Source organism: Acomys russatus, chromosome 3 (genome assembly GCF_903995435.1).
Source record: "Acomys russatus chromosome 3, mAcoRus1.1, whole genome shotgun sequence".
Classification (NCBI taxonomy): Eukaryota; Metazoa; Chordata; class Mammalia; order Rodentia; family Muridae; genus Acomys; species Acomys russatus.
Genome location: NC_067139.1, coordinates 29,742,648 through 29,763,187, shown reverse-complemented (window position 1 = coordinate 29,763,187; position 20,540 = coordinate 29,742,648). Strand labels below are relative to the sequence as shown.

The following is a 20,540-nucleotide window of genomic DNA, read 5'->3' as shown; positions in this document are numbered from 1 at the left end:
ATGTCTTATGACACTGTTTTTTTTAAGGTGTGGGATGTGATGTATTTGTAGATTATGAAATTGATTTTGTGGGTTTCAGCAAGAGCTTTACCAAAAGTGACGCAAAGAAGAGACGTTCTGACTACATCCTATAGGGTAAGAAAAAACGCTTGTGAACCATGTTCTGGTTGTATGCTTGTAGGGTGTGTCTATAAAGTGCATTTCTTCTTGAGTTGCAATAACAATTTGGAGAGTTACTAGCACAAAGTGTATATTGTCCCCGATCCCTTGATAAGATGGAATGAACCCAGGCCTCCTAGGTGCCGGGCAAGCGCTCTTCCACCCAGCTCCATCTCCAGTTTCTAGGCGCACTTAATTTTAATGAACACAATAAAGTGAGCATTCATTCTAGAACAAAGAAAAACACACTTTTTGGTATCATTAATAATCAGATCTCTTTTATATTCATAGAAATGATTGCTTAACTTTATATGTGGTATTAAGGGTATTCAAACCATTTCAAAGAAGTTTTCTACCCATTTTTTTTCACTCATTTGAGAATTCGCATCTGTTGACAGTATTCACCTAAGTGGGTCGCCATTCCTCCTATGTTTGCCTGCCAGAAAACAATAAGCGGTGGCTTATCCCCATGGCCAAGGTGTGACAACTCCCCCCCCCACCTTTATGACACAGATTTATAACAACACAGGTTTTCAATTGAAACAGATGAAGAAGAATTCTAATCAGTCTATAAAACGTTCACCCCATCCATCCACACGCACCCCTCCTTCTTAAAACCCTGTAGAAGTGACACTCTTGCCTCCATCATTATGTCGTGTGGTGGAAGAGGCAAAGTAGGGAACACAAAGGACCATCATCCCAGAGGAGGTCACTGATAACATTTTGTACCTGTTGGGGGACACCTGGAGGAACCACACACTCCACTGAAAACTTGAAAATCACAAGTCACCTGAGTATTGAGTCTGCTGCCCTTAGCACTCACTGAGGGCTGTGTCCTGGAGCACAGCTGTTGGGGGGACTTGGAGCTTTGGATGGCATTGACAAATGTGTCATTTCCTCTTTCCCTGGTTAAACTGTTGGCTATTTAAAGATGAAATTCATTTCTAATGGAAGGGGCTTTGCATAGAAAGCAAGAACAGAGACTCCAGGAGGCAAGGAAGGTCCCAAGAGTCCCAGAATGCGCACTATCCGTACTTGACACTGTTTGCTGAGCATGCACTCCTGGCACTACATCAGGAGCTTGACACAGAGACGTTTTTCTAAGGAGGTGAGAATACAGAAACCCCAACTTCACCCGCTCAGGTATACTCTGGAAACAAGACAAGCGAGGAGAAGAACCACTATGCTGCAGGAGCTGGTGAAGAGCAACAGTGATTTTCAATGTCTGAGTTGAGGCTTGGGGGAAGATGCAGGGTGTCAACCTCTGGGAAACTGAGGTTAAAGCCACAACATCCATCCAAGATGTTGCAACGGAGGCAAAGCAGGATGAGTACATCAGATTCAGAACCGGTGGTTTCTTTTGGGTTTTCTTTAAGCCACTGGTTCTCAACCTTCCTAATGCTGCGACCCTTTAATACAGTTCCTCCTGGTGTGGTGACCCCAGCCTTACAATTGTTCTTGTTGCTGCTTCATAACTCTAATTTTGCTACTATTATGAGTCGTGATGTAAATATCTGATACGTAGATGGTCTTTGAAAAGGTTGTTTGACCCTCCAAGGGGGTTGAGACCCACAGGTTGAGACCCACTGGTCTAATCATTACATGTGTTCATGATGCTCGAGGCAGCCAGCGATTGCTGCTATGCTTAGTGAGTCAGGAAGGCTCTGGGACAGACAAGGCTGGAGAGGAGGCCAGGGCCACTGTAGTTTCCCATACGGAAACTAAAGTGGGAACACACACAAGCTGTGGCTTACCCCGTTGCTAACACACATCTAATGTGCTAGGATTGGGCTGGAGGTGTGGCCTAGTTTGTGCAGTGCTTGTCTAGCGTGCATGAGACCCTGAGCTCGGATCCTAGCACCACGCGAACTGAGTGTGGTGGCAAATACCCTTGGATGGTAGAGGCTCGTAAAAGTTCAAGGTCATTTAAGGTTACCTAGGCTGGCCTGGAAGGTAGGAGGCATTGTCCCAACCTTCCCCTGACCAAAACCAAGTATACCAAACCCAAACGAGACAAACACATTGCGATAAGAAAGGCTGTTCAGGGGGCTGGAGAGATGGCTCAGTGGTTAAGTGCATTTGCTGCTCTTCCAGAGGACTTGGGTTCGATTCCCAGCACCCGCACAGCAGTTTACAACTGTCTGTGGCTCCTGTTCCAGAGGATCTGGAACCCTCACACAGACACACATACAGGCAAAACATCAATGCATGTAAATAGATACATAAACCTCAAAAAAAAAAGATTGTTAAATGAACTTTGCTACCTCAAAAGAAATACTTAGAACTTTTTGTTGATTTTTTTATTTGTAACTACACCCAAAAGCTCATGGTCCCTTTAATGCCATCTCGGTGCTTGAGTCGAGACCTCTATGGTAAGCAATGGGCTGTTCTCCATGCAATCACCTCCCAGGCTAATCTTAATGGCTGTAGGAGCAACTGTGTAAATTCTCCATTCATTTTCTTTTTAGCATACATTAATTGTATAAACTAATAGGTTTCATTATGGCATTTTCCCAAGTATAGATGCTTACCATGCAGCTTGGAAACAGGGGAGAGTTGTGTTTCTGGGTCTAGCTTCTTTCCTTTAACATGGTGGTCTACAGTTCCATCTCATCATCTTGTTCTTAAATGGTTGAATACTAAATATTCCCCTTGCATCCTTACCATACACAGCTTAACCCCTTGATTTCCACATGCCACTTAGGCAGCTAATAGAGTCTCCTAAAGGAAATGCTGTTTCCGGAGATCTTTTGTCCTATCTTGAGGTAAGATTACTAGGCCACGTGGGATTACACGTTTTCACAAGTGTTCTTATGGCCTTTGATACTCAGATCAAAGAGGGCCTGGTACTTACTGTTTTGCTCCAAGTGAGGCCCGTGGTGTGGTGCTCCTTGATGTAGGCTTGCAGCTCGCTCCAGATGTTGAGATAGGACCTCACCCAATCCACATGGCGCAGATCACTTCGTCACAAGAGAGAGTGGACGAGAGCAGAGTTAGGACTAGAAGTACAGTTTTACCCACTGTTGTCTGGTAGCCAGAGCTCCAGATGAGTCCAGAGCAATCATCCTCTAGCCAGAAGAAAACACTGAGAAGGGGGGGGGGGGTACCCTGAGCGCTCCAGAGGGAGACGGGAAGCTCTCTGCTTCACTTATGGACAGAGACCCAGGGAAGGGGACCTGGCCACAGGGAGCTGACACAGGAAGCGAGCCATTCCTAGTGGAGGTGTCTAGGGAGAGCAGCAGACTGTTCCTTCTGACCTTCTCATACAAAATAAAGAACAACATGCTGCTAGGGGTGAGAACAGCATTAAAAAAAAAGGAACAAAATTATTTAGCTTGTTTTCTAGTAGTTCAGCGGTTATTTGGTTTTAGCAGTAGGACTGGCTGGAGACCTCTACTCATGATGAGTGATGGGCAAGTTTGGTATTGTAAGGAAAGTGTTTCCTTACCAGCAGGCAAGACCCCATACTTCTAAAGTGATTCTCACTGAGGAGCCTTAATTGGGTGTTCTTGACAGTGTGAGCTATATGGGGATAGATCAGATTTTGTTGTATTTATTTAATGAAGGGCTAGTCGAAAGCTTTTCATAATAGGGCTAACATGTGGGACTGTGAGAGCTGTTAGAATAGGCAAATGGTTACATTTCTTTCCTAAAATATGTTATTATTAAATCTTTGAGAATTCATATTTTAATCACACTCATCTTGGGCAATTTCTGCCTCCACAATCTTCTTTCTCTCATTTTGAAGAAAGCACTAGTCATCAGATAATGAAAAACACTGAGTTTTGAGTTGGCAAAGGCCTGATGATATATACTCTGGCCACTAACTGGAGAGAAGCCCACAAGGAAACCTCTGTTATTAAGTCCCTTGACAACAGAGACTCTTCTCCACACACACATTGCTTTCTTTGCAGTGTTCTGAGTGCCAACACCATGCCTAGAGCCTGCTGCAGCAAGCCATGGTTTGGATGGGACACGATCCTCACAGTGTCAAATGTTTGAAGACTTGGTCCCAAGCCACTGTCGTTGTTTTAGAAGGTTATGCACCCTTTAAGAGGTGGAGTCTACTTGTAGGAAGCTGGTCACTGTAAGGTGGCCTTCCAGCCTCTAGCCTGGAGAGCCCCATTTCCTGTCCCATCTCCCAGATATGAGCAGTCTCTCACTGCTCCAGCTGCCAAGCCAGGCCTATGGCCATGCCTTCCCAGCCATGGAGGTCTTTACTTCCTGAATCATGAGGTAAAATGAGCCTCTCCTGTCTTAGTTTGGTTCTGTAGGTGTTTTGTGACACCAGTGAGGAAGTGATAGTGTAAGGACTGGATTCTGGATCACTCTGTTTTCTTCTGCAGTTTCAGATTTGCTGACTAGAATCTACAAGGCTGATGTGTCTCCTCTCTGTGTGTGCACTTACACAACACACAGACACTGCAAGTCACACACTCTAGACACAATCAGATTGTACATTTGACACAACTTCTACTGAAAATTCTAGCAACCAATGAGGGCCAAAGTTGTATAGGCAAATGTGTGTTTTTTTTTTTAAATACTATTTTAACACTTTTTAATACTATTGGAGAATTATTTTGATCTGGAGAAAGTTCCAGAAAAAAATGTATGAAGGAGTAATTGCATAGAAAAATTCTAACAACCAATGAAGACCAAATTTATGTATGCAAATGTGTTTCTCTCTTAACCATTACAGTATTATTTTGATTTAAAGAAAATTCTAGGGAAAAAAAAACCTTATAGGAAGGAATAACTGCATGGTGCCTTTTACCTGAAGTTAGCATCTAGGAGATTAGTTGATTAGTTGATTAGCAGGATCCGAACACAAGAAAGCTGAGAACCTCCCTCCATTTTCATTGACTTTGGAAGCTGTGAAGCCACACCCTGGCAAAGCCAAGGCAACTGACTAGCTCAGTTCATATAGACAAAGGATCCAAAAGCCAGCCAAGCCAGTTGCCTGGGAAGCACAGAAGCAGAGTTTTGGCCCACAGCCCTTCTGTTCTAACCACAGGGCAGCCTGCCTTTCAGCTCTTTCTCCTACAGGCCTGCCACTTGAGCAACACAGAGAAGGCCCTGTGGAGAACTTGGGGGGACCCACCCACAAAGGGTGTGAGGCTCCTGACAATCATTAGTTCACCAGTGCATTCTCAGCACTCAGTGGCCTGAGGCAGGAGGATCGTGAGTTTGAAGCTAGCCACTGGGTTCCATAGCAAGATCGTAGTCTCAAAACAAAGAAACAGGCAAAAAAGAAAAAAGAAAGGCAGAAAAAGAAAAAAACAAAAAACAAAACAAAAAAAACCTCCTAGAAAAAGCCTCCTGGGTTAGATAGTGGTAGGTATTTGTATATGCTATGCTCTTTTCTATGTTCTGTGTCAAGTGTCTCTCCTGGGTCTGATATTCAGATCTGCCTTAGGAGATAGTGAGATGACAGCCTAGAGAGCTCAGGTCCTCTGATTTCCTCGCATCTGAGCATCCTGGAATAAGAAGAGATGTCCTTAGGAGGCCCCATGCTTGCCAACCAATGGCTGCTTCTGCCAGTACCACTTAAGAGTTCAGACGGGGAATGACTATAGTCCAGAGCCAGGCAGTGGAAGACTGCAGCTCTTATTTTAGTCTCAATTCTTCCATTAGTTACCAAGGACTGGTAGTTACCAAGTACCAGCTGTGATCTCATTGGAGGGTGAGGACTCTTACGACAATCAGTAAATAGGTTAAGAGACATTTTCCTAGGTATCTCCACAGCCTGGCCTATCTCCATTTGATCATATTTTCCTTCTAACCTCAGATCAGTCTCTCTAGGATCCATTATCTGGGCTGTAGATACTAGATCCTCCCATGCTGGTTCCTCAGACAAAACCCCTGGGTTCACCTGTCTTTTCAACAGCTGTCAACAGTTGTTGCTCATACAACAGCTGTCTGTCCTCCAGGTCCTATTTCAGCTCAGATTCTGGTTTCACGCCCCATTTGCCTAGTTCACAGTCTCACCAATCTCGGTTTTGGACTCCTCCATCCCTCCTATCTAGTCATTTTGATCAGTGGAAATTTCCACTGGACTTGGTGGCACATGCCTGTAATTCTGTAACTCCAGCACTTGGGAGGTGGAGACAGCAGAAAAGCCATGAGTTTGAGGCCAGCCCTGGATATCATCAAGAGACTCTGTCTCAAAACACGAAAGAAAAATGTTCTGTGATATAGGCTCAGTCTTTAAGTACAGCAACTCAAAATGGGAGTGACATGTGGTCATGTGTGGACAGGTTATTCATTGAAAGAAAATGAAGGCAGCTTCCTTTCTAAAACACATGTGTCATCCAGGAGTCAGATTTACCTCTCCATATGGCTTTCCCTACAAAAGTGGGATTTTACAATTTATTTAAAAAATGAAAAATTTCTATTCATGCTTGTATGTGTGTGCCCCTGTGTGAGCATGTGCAGGTGCACGGAGATGTCTTTGGAGGCCAGATGAGGGTGTTGGCTCCTCTAGAGCTGAAGTTGTGGACTGCATGAAGCAATCACCTCTGGCCCTCTGGAAGAGCAGAACCTGCCTCTACGCACTGAGAACTCTCTCCAGCCCCTCCCTTTGTTTTCTTATTGCATTTATTCATGTACTTTGCGTGTGTATTTGTGGTGGCGTGCATTCCAGGTGCACGTGGAAGTCACCAGACACCCGTGAGAGTGGATTCTCTCCTCTACCACACTCGTTACAGGAACTGTAATCAGGTCATCGAGGTACGGTGGGTGGCAAGAAGCTTGCTGAGCCACCTCAAGAGCCTGTGGGCCAGGCAGATGTCACATTTGCTCTGTAGCAAAGATAACCTTGAACTTTGGATCCTTCCCTTTTGCCTTGAAAGTGCTAGGTCACAGGTTCGAAGCTCAGATATGGGATTTTAATCCCAAGGTTACTCAGTGTACCAATGAAGATACTAGGACAGAGATCCGTGACTAAATATAGTTAAGTTTTAGGAGCAAATGCCTGACAGATGGTCAATTGAAAACACAGCCAGTAAAAGACGGTACATACCTGTGTTTGTAGTCCTTCAGGACCCTGTTAGTGTAAAAGGTGGCAGCATCATTCATCTCCTTGACATAAGGACCAGGTTTGGGGGACTGAGAAAGCAGGACCATCACCCAAGCATAGAAGAAAAAAAAATAGGATAAGAAAGAAAATACCTTGAAGAAGCAGAAGAAAAGCAATAGAGCAATAAGTGGGAGTCAGAGGCAATGTGTGGTCTGTAAAGGCTGGAGAAACTCTGTCCCATCTCAGAGCAGGAGTCACTAGGCTCTTACAGGGTGAGAGAAAGCTGATGCACCCAGTTGGGAGGAGCCTTCCTTCTGTGCACCAGACTAGGGACAGAGGAGGCTGAAGGTGGCCCCGGAAGTCCCTGAAAGTGCAATGAGGATGCACGCATTACACGTGTGGCATCCCGTCATTACTCACCACAGCTATCCACCCCAGGGCGGGGATGCTCTCGCTGACAGCAGAGAGGTGGTTGAACATGTTGCTCCCCCGGTTTCTCTCTCGGAAGGTCTGTATCTCTTGAATCTTCTCTGATATGGGTTTTAGAAGGACAGCCACCTCATTCTGCAGGCGAACGTTGGATTGGTTACTATGGACAGACAGAACACTGTGCACACTGGCCTGAGAGGACCACCCAGGGCTTGCCGTGGCTTAGGAATTTGAAAGGAACATGTGAGCATCTTGCAGAAGAGGACGGCTTTCTTTATTATATCAAGGAAACATTTCCTTCCTCCCCTCAATCTTTTCCTTTCTCTCACCCTCTCTTGTATTTATCTCCCCATTCTCTGTCTCCCTCTCCCCTTCTCTTGTTCTTTCTTTCTTGGCAGTTATCAGGGATTGATCTTAAGTCCTCGTGGCATGCTAGGCAAGCATTGCACCCTCCAGCTCTGTTATGTTGAGACAGACAGTCTTCTGTATCTCTGGGTGCTACTGTTGTGGATTCAACCAACCATGGATTGAAAATACAATAATAAACAGTGTGGGTGACCTGTATTAAAACAAGAATAGCAGCAGCAGCAACAGCAAGCAAGCTTGCTTGTGACCCCAGCACATGGCAGGCTGAGGCAGGGGGTTTACTGAGAGCGTAGGCTACAAAGTGAGAGCCTGACTCGGAATAACAATGAAGGCAGACATGGTGTGGTAGCTCACAGCTTTAATCCCTGCGCTTAGGAGACTGTGGCAGGAGGATTGCTTTGGATCTGAGAGCAGCCTGGGTTACAGGGTAAAATCCTGTTCCTCCCACCACCCAAAAAAAGACCATTATGAATTAATGATTTATCATATTTTATGACTTTAGCCTGATTTGAGTTTCTATATGGTCCTCAGCCCATGCATAGTCACATTCATTTCTGATTATGTTACCATATGATTCCTTTAGTTACATTAAAATGATTGTCAAAACTATGTGAAGAGAGTTACAAGGTACCACTGGGATGAGAGCCCCACAGCATCACGGCTGCTCTGAAGCAGTCACCTGTGCCTTGAATGCCCTTTGCTTTCTCCAGGTGTTGAGGAGCCAGAAACAAAGTGAGAGTCTGTGAGTGCACATGGAATAGCAAATAGCAAAGACCTTGGTTTGCAGGAACAGTTGAAATGCATTCAGCAGAATTTTACTCAGCCTTGTTTGCAGGAGGGAAAATGGAAACGGTCCTTGCAACTCTTTGATTTGTTTTCTTTTTTAAACCAACATTTTAAAGGAATGGTTTTCAACTTTGACTACACACTGGAAACCATCTCCCATCTCCTTGCCACCCCATACTCATACACCTGGCCTTGGGGAGGCCTGGGCAGGAGTGGGAAGACTGGGAAATCTCCCTAGGTGGCCACAGTCACTGTTGCAACAGTGTGTCACATGCCAAAGGAAAGTCCTTTCTGACAGGAGCAGCAACCATTGGAAATAAAATTATGCTTAGCCACAGCAGCTCCTGAGATCTGCTTGTAACTGTAACTCCCTTTGGTATGTCTTTTCCCAAGCAAGACACAATACATAGAGGCTTTGGAGTTAGAAAGACCTTGGTTCAAATTTGTCCTCTGCCACTTACCATGCACAGGGCTCTGAGCAAATCACTTCAGATGACCTTTGGTTTCATTTGGCACAAATAAAAGACAACACTCCTACAGGTTACAGGAGATGATCTATTTTAAACCTCTGACCCTGGGAGGTGCACAGTAATTGCCAGTGATGGTTATGACAGCCATGTACCAGGTCACATCAGAGTGGTATTAGCTATGTTCCTTGTTGCTGTGACTAAATACTTGAGAACAAGCAACTTAATGGAGAAAGGCTGCCTGGACTTCCCTCTGTAGACCAGGCAAGACTGCAAACTCACAGAAATTCTCCTGCCTCTGTCTCTTGGTGCCTGAGGTTACGAGTGTGTGTCACCATACCAGCTTTGAAATTTTAATCTTTATAAAGCAAATATTTCTCTCTCCAGGGACTTTTGTTCAGTCCAGATTCAATGACTGGATCAATGAGGCAATGCTGGTTTTCTCAAAGGCTAGTGATTCAGTTGTGGCAAAGCCATGCGAAAGCCCCTGCTTGCCTCTCAGCCCTTGGCTAAACCATGATACATTTGATGAGTTGACATCTCTGAGTAAAGGCCAGAATATCTACATTGCTGGTGGGACCTGGCCTCTTGCCCCAAAAAGAAAAACAACCAATGTTGTATATTTACAACATTGGAGAGATTTATTAAGACCAACTTTGCTTATCTCTAATATCCCAAGAACAAACTCTGAAGTCTGAGAAGACGCAGAATTCTGGAAGATATTTTATATTGGTTATCTGGTAAGACCATCATAAATATCAAGAAAGTTGCCTTCTGCCTTAATTTGGCAATTGTGTGAAGAATTTTCATCAGTTAAAAAATGTCAAGAGAAGAAAGGACGACTCCCATTTCCACCAGTGCTAACAAACACTTTGCCCTTCATTTTGTGCCAACAGCTTCATGTGTGCTGTGGAGTGGCTCTTCCTGAACATCCACAGCTGGACTCCGGAGTGCCAGAGGGAACAGCGTGCTTAGTGTGCGGATGTCAGCGGAAAGGACCTCAGATGTCCTGTTTAGGTGTTAGGCATCTGTTAGGAACACTCAACAAATACGAGTCGAATTGCACCGATGTCAGTTAAGCCTACAAAAGTGCTTCCCACTAGACAAAAGTGTGTGTGTTGGTAAGAATTGAACCCGGTGTCTTGCACAAACCAGACAAGCTGCCTGCCAACTGAACTGAATCCCTAGTAAGAAGGCAGTAATTCAAAAGGCATGTGTGTTATTGTTATTATTAGTGTGTGTGTGTGTGTGTGTGTGTGTGTGTGTGTGTGTGTGTGTTAACTATGCATGTATATGTGTGGGCAAATGCATGTGTAGGTGAACGAGTGTGTGCCTGTGTGGAGGCCTGGAATTGACATCAGGTGTCTTCCTTGATTGCTCCCTGCTTTATTTATTGAGGCAAGATCTCTCACTGAACTCAGAGCTCCCCAGTTCTGGCAGGTGCATCGCTGCCTTGTCCTAGGGCATGGTCTTGACTTTGTGAGTGTTGAGATCACAGGCAGCCATTACTTTGATGTGGGCTCTGGGGATTCAAACTCTGGTCCTCATCCTTGACTAGCAAGTAGCCAAGTGCTTTATCCACTGAGGCATCTTCTGAGCCCTGTGTCCTGGTTTTCTGTGCTTATTTTCTTGGAGTATAATGGCGGTGGTCTCCAATCTCAGCGGCAGGGCCTGGAGAGATACGTCAGTTGGTAGCTGCACAAGCTTAAGGACAATGGGACTGGACCTCCAGAATCCACAGTTTAGAAAAGTTGTGTGTGGCTGCACCTGCCTGTAATTGCAGTGCTGGACGGCAGTGGCAAGAGGACAGAAATGAGAGAGGATGGTGGACCAGCGCCATTGCCTAGCTATCCCCGGCAATCAGTGAGAGACCTTGCTTCAAAAAATAAGTAACCGAGGAAGACACTTTTCATACACACATCCACCCACGCATGTGCACACACACTCACATGCACACCCAGCTGCTGGCGTATTTTGGAACGACTTCAAATCCTCTCCAAAATAAAACTACCCAAACCTACATTCCCTTCAGGTTTCTCTTTTCTAAGACATTCTCCTGAAGGGAAATAGATTTTTCAAGCTGTGAAGATGTGCCCCCAAATCCTTTCTGTCCCAGGTATCTTTGGAGCAAGTAGTCACACATGGTCCTATGGAGAGGACGGAGGTGAGTGAGCGAGGTCATGGTTTCAGCAAACGTTTCTGAGGGGCTGTGCTAGCAGGGCTGTGCTACCACGGAGCCTGAAGATCTGAGTTTGATCTCTAGAACCCATATAGAGGAAGGAGAGAAGCGACTGTCACAAATGGTGCAAGCACAGCTGGGCTGTCCTCGCCGGGCTGTGCTAGCCCAGCTGGGCTTGGACTAGTATCTCAGGGCTGTGTCTTTACAGCCCTTGCAACGACTCTGAACTTGAAGAACCCAGGTCTGCTATCAGCTCCATCTCTGTTTAGCTCCAGAAGGAACTGGATTGTTTTTGCAGAAAGGAAGATGGAAGAGTTTTATTAGCAAGCTTTGGAGAAACTTTACCCAAAAAGGCAAACCAGATTCTCTCTCAGGCAGTTCTGTAAGAGAGGCAACAAATTGGACTTTGACCTTAAAGATAGGCACACAACAGCAATAAAACTGGCCAGTTATTTCTAGAATCAAGGGTTGTTTTTCAAAAAAAAATTAAAATTGCATTTTTTTAAATTTACTAATTTTGTGTAAACTTCAAAAGACCGTTTGTGAGAGTCACTTCTCTCCTTGCACTGTGTGGATCCTGAAGATCAAACTCAGATCTCCAGGCTCCGTGGACGGGTCTTTTCCTCCTGAGCCATCTCACCAGACTCTGAAACACAGGCCTCTTTAAAACATATTTATCTTTCATTTTTAGTGTATGTGTGTATAGATGTGTGAGGTTATGCGCCCCCACATACGTACAGGCTTCTTCAGGGCTGAAGAGGGCAATCAGCTTCCCTGAAACTAGAGTGACAGTTATGGGCCACCATGTGGGTATTGGTAATTGAACCTAGGTTCTCTGGAAAAACAGCCAGTGCTCTTAAACCCTTAAGCTATCTCTCCAGATGCTGGAATTCAGGATTCTTGTATAGTTTTATGTCAAGTAGGAAATGGCTAAGTCACTTTGTAAAAATATTTTTTTTTCTGATTATGAAATTAATACTTGCTCATTGGAATCACTGAAAAATATAGACATTTCAAGCAAATACAGAACATTCTAAATCCACTGCTAATGTATAAAATTCTCAACAGCAAAGAGAAAATTTTGAGACGATTGTAAGAGCCAGAGGATCAGGGACTTTTCTATGAGAGTATGTCTTTTAGTAACACCAGAAACTACACCCATAAAGTCTCACCAACATGACCAAACATTGCACACATGTCAGCTGAGCAAGGATGACACCAATGAACAAGCCAAACTGAACAGGGAAAAGCACATGACCTCAACTCTAGACAAAGAACTATACACAACCCAGGAAAGCTGGGAAAGACAGAGGTAGTCCTCCCCTGAGAAGAGCACACCAAATGTTTGCCCAGTGTCAGCAGATCAGACCACACACACACACACACACACACACACACACACACACACACACACACACACACTGTGCATGTGCAACATTATATGGACTGAACAGGTTCTATTTAGGAATATATGTATTTGAAGGAGACGTATGAGGGGATTTGGAAGAAAGAAAGAAAGAAAAGGAGAAATGTAATTATAATCTCAAAAAATGAAAAAAATTAAAAGGAATGATTTTAAGAGTTGGATTCAAGCCATTGAGTCAAACCAGCAAAGTCATCAACAAGTAAAACTCCATCAACCCACTGTTAGTGAGTAACATTGGGCAACTTTCTGTTCCTGTGACAAAATGCCTGAGGGAAAACAGCTTAAAAGGAAGAAAGATTTGTCTGGCTCAGAATTTCAGAGCTTTAAGTCCACAGCTAGCTAGCTGGCTGCACCACTTTTGACAAGTCAGAGCTCCGCTGGGGATGTTAGGTGGGAAGACAGAACAAAGGAACACAGAGGGTGGTGGAAGTATTAATCCTGAAAATCGCAAGAGAAAGACCAGTTCCCCCAATTTTGAGCCAAGTTTGAAGCGAGCTTTAATTCAGGATGATGGACTCTGGCCAGGTTCATTTTTGGGTTCCCAGAAAATGGAGACGAGTCACATTTTGCAGAAGTATAAGAAGGCAAAACCATAAGGCTACCGTATTTTCAATCAGGACTAATCAGGGGAAAGTGTGCATCTTGACGTGTTTCCTGCCTGGGCACTTCCAACCTCCATGTGATCAAGCACATCTGGTCAAACAAACTTGGTTAGGGGAGTGAAAACATAAACCAAAGCCTCTAGCATTTCAGGAAATATCTGTCCTTGGGCAAGTAGGGCTATCAGTTAACGTTGGCCCTTACAGAAGTGTGATGAGGTGGGGGGAGAGAGGGAGGGTGCCAGTATACTTTTCTTTGGCATGCTCTCAATGACCTACTCCTGTAGCTATGCCCCATTTCAGAAGGTTTCCACCAGCCAGGGATCAAATGACTAACCCGTGACTCTTTTGAGAGATATTCTAGAACAGACTGTATCATATAGGTACTGCTTACTGTGAGAATTCCATCATTTTAGAAATGATGGTTTCAGACAAAGGTGGTATCATTATGGCACAGGAATTCAAAGCAAAATTTGGAGGCAGGGGATTGAGCATGGTTGAATGTGGTGCTTACCTGTATCTGTGTGTCTCTGGGCATGGTGTTGTGGGCCTGTAATCCCAATACTTGAGAGAAAGAGGCAGGAGGATAAGAAGCCCATGGCTGGCCTGGAGTGATGACCCAACTTTTTTTTTTTTTTTTTTTTTTTTTTTAGACACGGTTTCTCTGTGTAGTCTTAGCTGTCCTGGACTCACTTTGTAGGTCAGGCTGGCCTCGAACTCACAGTGATCCGCCTGCCTCTGCCTCCCGAGTGCTGGGATTAAAGGCGTGCACCACCATGCCCGGCTTGATGACCCAACATTTAAGAGAACATACTGCTCTTACAGAGGACCTGATTTCAGTTCCCAGCATGCGTGCCAAGTGTCTCACAACCTCCTGTTCCTCCTGGGAATCTGACCTTTCTAGTGCCTATAGGCATCTATATTCATGTGCAATACCCCCCTGCCATATATGGAACTACAAGTCAAAACATATCATCAAACGAAGTTTAAGATCACCCTCAGTTACATAATGAATTCAAGGCCACTGTAGGACTCATCTCTCTAGTAAAGCACACATGCATGCTTGCATATACCACACACAGAGACACATACACAAACAAGAACCAAACAATGCCCCCTTCAAAACTAACAGCTAAAAAAAACCAAAAACCAAAAACCAGTAAACTTTTAACTTTTTTCTTCTTGAGAGGAAATCTCACTAACATTCTCAGACTGGCCTAGAAGTTACTTTGTAGACCAGGCTGGCCCTAAACTTGTAATCCTCTTGTTTTCATTTCCCAAGTGTTGGGATTATAGGTGTGAGACAGGTTAGGCTTGTCTTTGGACTTTATGGTTTTTCAAAAAAATATTTTTATTTAATTTTAATTTATGGGCATTGGTGTGAGGATGTCAGATCTTGGAATTAGAGACAGTTGTGAGCTGCCATGTGTGTTATCTTTCAAGAGGCATCCACTTTTGTTTTTGAGACAGGACCTCCCATTGGCTGGAGCTTGCTGAGTAGATAAGGCTGATTGGCTGGCTAGTGGACCACAGAGACCCTCCTGTGTCTGCTCCCAATACTGGAACTACAAACAGGAACCACCATGCCCAGCTTTTTCAAATAGGTTCTGTGGATCGACCAACCCAGGTCCTCACGCTTGTGTGGCAAGCCTGCAATCCTCTGAGCTACCTCCCCAAGCCTGTGGACCTTTTAGTGATTAGATCCCACAGCATTTAAATAAGCCTCTAGGAAACTTATAGTGAGCAATATTTCTTAGCAAACCACAGTAACCAAATATCAACCATCATTACTTTGGCTTTTTACTAATATTTAGTTTTTACTTTTTGAGTACCACAACTGTATGGGATATCACAATTGTTATTATATTGAATGATAAACACATTTCTTGAAATTTTAAAAATATAGGTTAAGCCGGGCAGTGGTGGCGCACGCCTTTAATTCCAGCACTCGGGAGGCAGAGGCAGGCGGATCATTGTGAATTCGAGGCCAGCCTGGTCTACAAAGTGAGTGTAGGACAGCCAGGACTACAAGAGAAACCCTGTCTCAAAACAAACAAACAAAACAAAAATAAAAATATAGATTACAAAAATCCCCGTTGTAGGGTCACTAAACTGTCTTGAGAACACTGAAGAGGACTGGGGGTGCAGTTCAGTTAGCACTGGTAACGCCCTGGGTTCAGTTCCCAGCACTGCATAGAAAGGTGTGGTACACATTTCACAATCCTAGCACTGAGTAGGCAAAGGCAGTTATCTTCAGCTACATAAATGGAGGCCAACTTGGGCTACTTGAGCCTTTGCCTCAAAACAGCAAAACAAATCCCCAAACCACTGAAGGATCCCAAAGACTTTACTGTATTTTCCAGCATATAAGATGACCTTTTAAAGGGCTGCATATCTTCGGGTTGAGTGTGGAGTGCACCTTAAAGGGGCAGTGTAGGCTGGCACTGGGTGTCTGCCAGCATTTAATAAAACACCTGGCTGTCTGTGCCCTGCCTGCAAACAGACACATGCCTGAGTCTGCCGCATAGGGTGTGCATTGGAAGAGGGAGAGTATATTCCAAACTCTATTTTAGCTGGAAAAGTTGGGGGTTGCCTTATATGCCCAGACACCAGAGAATAAGGTACATTCTTTAGAAATAAACTTGTTGAGAATTGCAGTGCCTGCCGGCAGCCTAGAGGCCCACCCTTTGGACTCGGCTGCTTTAATGTGTCCTCCTTTGGGATGCTAGTGTGAGCCTGAGTAGAGCTCTCAGCTGCTCTGAGCTTCTTCGCTCTTTCTCAATGGCACCCCCAACCACATGGCTGCGGTCCATGCTGACGAGCTCAGATGGCGTGCCCTTTTCTTCCTTGTTCCCCATTCTTCTGCTGCTGGCAGCCGCCAAGGCTTAGTGTTCCTGCCCTGGAGCTTCCTCTTCTATTAAGACTGTCCCCCAGCTTCTCTTTGAAAAACAGAAAGATAAAGACTTAAATTGTGTGACTTAGTCTACCAGGAGGGTGAGCTGCTATATGTAGTCGCATTGTCTTGATGCCTGGAGGGAATTTTGTTCTTGTTGTTGTTTTGTTTTTTAAAAAGATGTAATAATTAAAAATTTTAATGTGTGTATGTGTGTGCCTATTTGCGTTTGGGTACCATGAATGCGCAGCCAGAGGGTGTTGGACCCTCTGCAAGTGGAGTTATAAGGCAGTTCTGAGCAACCTGATGTAGTTGCTGAGAATTGAACCCAGGTCCTCTGCAAGAGCAGTGAGCACTCTTACCTGATAAGCCATCTTTCCAGTCCCCAGAGAGAAGCTTGTACCCGCCCACACTCCTGTACTTAATTGTTCTATGAAAAGCTTTAATGGCCCATTATACTCATCAGAATATTTTATTTCAGTAAGAGCTTTTGCTTTGGTTTATAAAGCAACTCTCTCAGCCATCAAAAATAAAAAAAGCATAGAAAACTATGATGCAGGGTCACACGATGTCGTCTCTCACTGGCTTTTGAGAAAGAACATCTGGAAAAGGGAGAATGGGAGCCAGCAACAAAGCATCACTTCGACAGCAGACCTTGGGGCTCGCATTGAAGTTTGATGTCAGCTTGTTCCATTTTTCTTATAATGACTGAATTTTCAGTTACAAATTGAGCATTTTCTCTTCTTTTTGGTTTCTGTTTTCTAGGCAGAGCTTTTCTGTGTAGCGTTGGCTGTGCTGGACTCACTTTGTACACCAGGCTGGCCTCCAACTCACAGAGATCAGCCTGCCTCTACCCCTCTGAGTGCTGGGGTTACAGGCATGTACCACCGTGAAAATTGGGCACTGTCAATATAAAGTATTTTCTGTGAAAATGTTCTGCAATTTCTCAGTCAACCTTCTGAGGTTTGGTGGTTCATTTCCTGGCATCTCAGTGCTTAGAAGTCAGAGGCAGGAGGATCAGAAGTTAAAGGCCAGCCTTAGATACAGTCAGTTCAAGGCCAGCCTTAGCTACACAGTGAATTCAAAGCCAGTCTAGGTAACACACACACACACACACACACACACACACACACACACACACACACACACACATACCACTGGGACAAAAACAAATAAAAGCAAACAACCAGAGCCCAGTTGTACTGACATGACACATAGGCCATAATTTTCTCTAAGCACTCAACAACAGGGACTTTTCAGATAGGTGGACATATGATAGACACAGCCAAATGCAGTGGCTGTGTAAATATTAAACACAGTGACCCACAGTGGTTTGGGTCCTCATCCTATCTCCTCAGTCTTGTGGAAACAGTGAGGGTCAGAGGTCAATCAACACAGACACACACACACACACACATACACACACAGAGACACACACACACACACACACACAGACACCCACATACCCCAATACACACACACACACACACACACACCAACACAGAGCCTTTATGCCAACTGCTTCTTCAGATTAAGAATAATAGCTTTTGAGATGTGGTTGCTTCTAGTTCCATCAGAATGTGCATAGTTCATGTCAGAGCAGACTCCCAGGGCCGTCAGATCATGGACTGCTCTGGTTGGCACGGTGACTACAGTGAGTACATAAAGGTGACTAGAGTCCCAGTGAAGGTCTTTTTCATTCCCGCATTGGTGTCCTGGCTAACGAGAACACATGACACACATGGAATCAGGTTGTCTCTCCTGCATCGGGTCTTGACAAAATGGGCTCAGGGGCTCAAGGCAGGGACATGGGGTGAACAGATTATTTGGAATCCAAGAAGGAAGCAGGATGTCTGTACTGAGCAATGACAAACAAAGACATTGAGATTCAGTGAGAGAGAAGTCAGGAGGAGGAGATAAAGTTGATGAAGACTTAACTTGGTTCTGCATCATCAACCTAGAAGAGCAGACGGGAGGCCAGGAAGACTCTCAACCTCCATGCCATTATTCTTTCCCTTTATCGGATTGGCTGAGCTGAGAGAATGTCGCCTGCTGTACTCTGGGACATACCATCTGGCTTCTGACAGGGATGGATTTTTATAATCACCTGTTCTTTTACCTCAGAAGTTGTGCATGCTGCAGCTGAGAGGCACGAGGGCTTTCCACAGGACTCTGCCAACTGTCTCTGGGTTTGTACAGTGGCAAAAAGTGCTAAAGCAATTTCAGTTCACCAGCATTATATAGCCAAAAGCAGTTACAATGATCACAAATGAGCTCGTTGAATTAGAAGAAATACAAAGACTTCAGACAGGCATCTAGTTTTTTTGTTTTGTTTTTTCCAACATTCAGTGAGTGCTGGCTGCATGCCACACATCACAGTGATAGCTTTCTTACCAGCTGCCTCTACTTTCTAATGATGCATTCAGCTTAAACTACCCAAGGCCCCATCTGGAAGACGCTGGTGCAGTCACCTGAGTCTCCTAAGAACCATTTTCTGTCCCCTGAATTAAGTGGCTATGATGAAAGCATGGGCCGATTTCTTCTCAGAGACTCATGGAGAATGTAGCTGAGATCACACCAAGATATAGTAATTCAAGCAATGCAAGACATTTCAGCACTGTCTTCGGAGCCTGAGAACACCCAAAGGCCAGATCAACCATTATCTGATCTAGACATCTTTAGTGTCAATCATCCTTCATTAGAAATCCACTTTTGCTATGAAAGGTAACACAATCATCACACAGTTCCATTATTTTTCTTAGGGTAGACTACCAGCCTTAGCATAAACATAAACAGGGCGTACTGGTCCATTGAGTAGGGAGGAGGGATGCTGGGTATGATGTTCTTCTATTGATGCTCAGTTCATCTTAGGTGGGGTGCTAAAGCTTACTCCTTTGCTTCACTGGATGTTTCTTAATCGTCTTTGCCCATGGAATTTAATTCCTCCTCCTCCTTCTCTCCAGTGTTCTGAGGGCCCTATTTCTCTGGAACAGATCTACAGGAGGCCTGTGGGTGGCTGGAGGAGCCACAGAGAGCTGTCAGTTGTTCACTCTGTTTTTGCTCATCCGCCTCCTCTCTGCGTGTTTTCTGTCATCACCATGGTGATGCCTTTCAGGGCATTTAGTGGTGTTTAAGAGGCCTCTCCCTGTGGTGGTAGGGTTATTTTCTTTGACTTGTTATGTTTTTACCACACACAAGCAAAAACAGTTTTGGTAATTTTTTGACTTAAGAACATTAACTGAAATTTATTTTTTTAAAAACCCATCAATTTCAAATGTTTGCATATTTTCCCATTGGCACGTAGGATACATTTTTATAGTTTCATATGAAACTATGGCTACCAAAGTCGTTGCATGTATACATTTTTTCAATTATTTGTTTTGGTCTCTATTTTAGACTGTTTTCAAGAGCTGTCATGAACTGGGAGAGGGTGGAGCTTTCTTCTTTGTGTTATGATTCTGTTCTCTACTCTCATCACTGCTGTCGTTATTTGGCAGGACCTTCCTACACCCACTTGTAACCATCCACTAATGGCGGCGCCATCCTCTCCCCTCGCTTATGTTCTTTGTTCTTGCTTCCCCTTATCCCTGTCCTCGTGTGTATAAGGATTGATTACGAAGAAGCGATGGCATAGAACAGCGACATTCTTTGCACCTATAGAGCAAACTGACAGGTAACGGCTATAGAATTAGTTTTCAAGTCTGGAGCTGGGATGCTGCAAACGACAATTGTAATTATCAACTTGATGAGATCTAGAATCACTTGGGGAGACAGGCCTCTGGGCCTGTCTGTGGGGACTGTCTTTATTAGGTTAGCTGGGGCACAAAGACCTGCCAACTGTGGGCGGCACTATTCCCTAGGATAGGCTCTCCAACTGTGTGAAAAGGAGCGAGCGAGCTAAGCACTTTCATCGCTCTCTGCATCATGTCCATAGACACAACGTGTGTGACCAGCTGCCTCTAGCCCCATTGCTGTGACTTCCTTCCTGTGACAAACTGTAACCTCCAACTGTGGACCCGAATAAACTCTCCATCTCTTAAGTTGTTTTTGCCAGCATATTTTTGTTGTTGTTGTTCATAAAGGCTTCATTGTTTTTTGTTTTGTTTTGTTTTGTTTTTTGCTTTTCAAGACAGAGTTTGGCTGTCCTGGACTCACTTTGTAGACCAGACTGGCCTCGAACTTATAGCGATCCGCCCGCCTCTACCTCCCGAGTGCTGG

General features: G+C 44.5%; 1 protein-coding gene across 1 annotated transcript in view; it reads right to left on the bottom strand.

Annotated features, from left to right (window-relative positions):
- Positions 1-20,540, bottom strand: part of Cap2 (cyclase associated actin cytoskeleton regulatory protein 2) — a 143,700-nt gene that overhangs the window by 34,330 nt on the left and 88,830 nt on the right. Inside the window, exons 5-7 of the mRNA XM_051170794.1 lie at positions 7,598-7,741; positions 7,181-7,266; positions 3,014-3,119 (exon numbers count right to left, since the gene is read on the bottom strand). Coding sequence (XP_051026751.1) covers positions 3,014-3,119; positions 7,181-7,266; positions 7,598-7,741 — 336 coding nt within the window. The remainder of the gene's footprint in view (positions 1-3,013; positions 3,120-7,180; positions 7,267-7,597; positions 7,742-20,540) is intronic.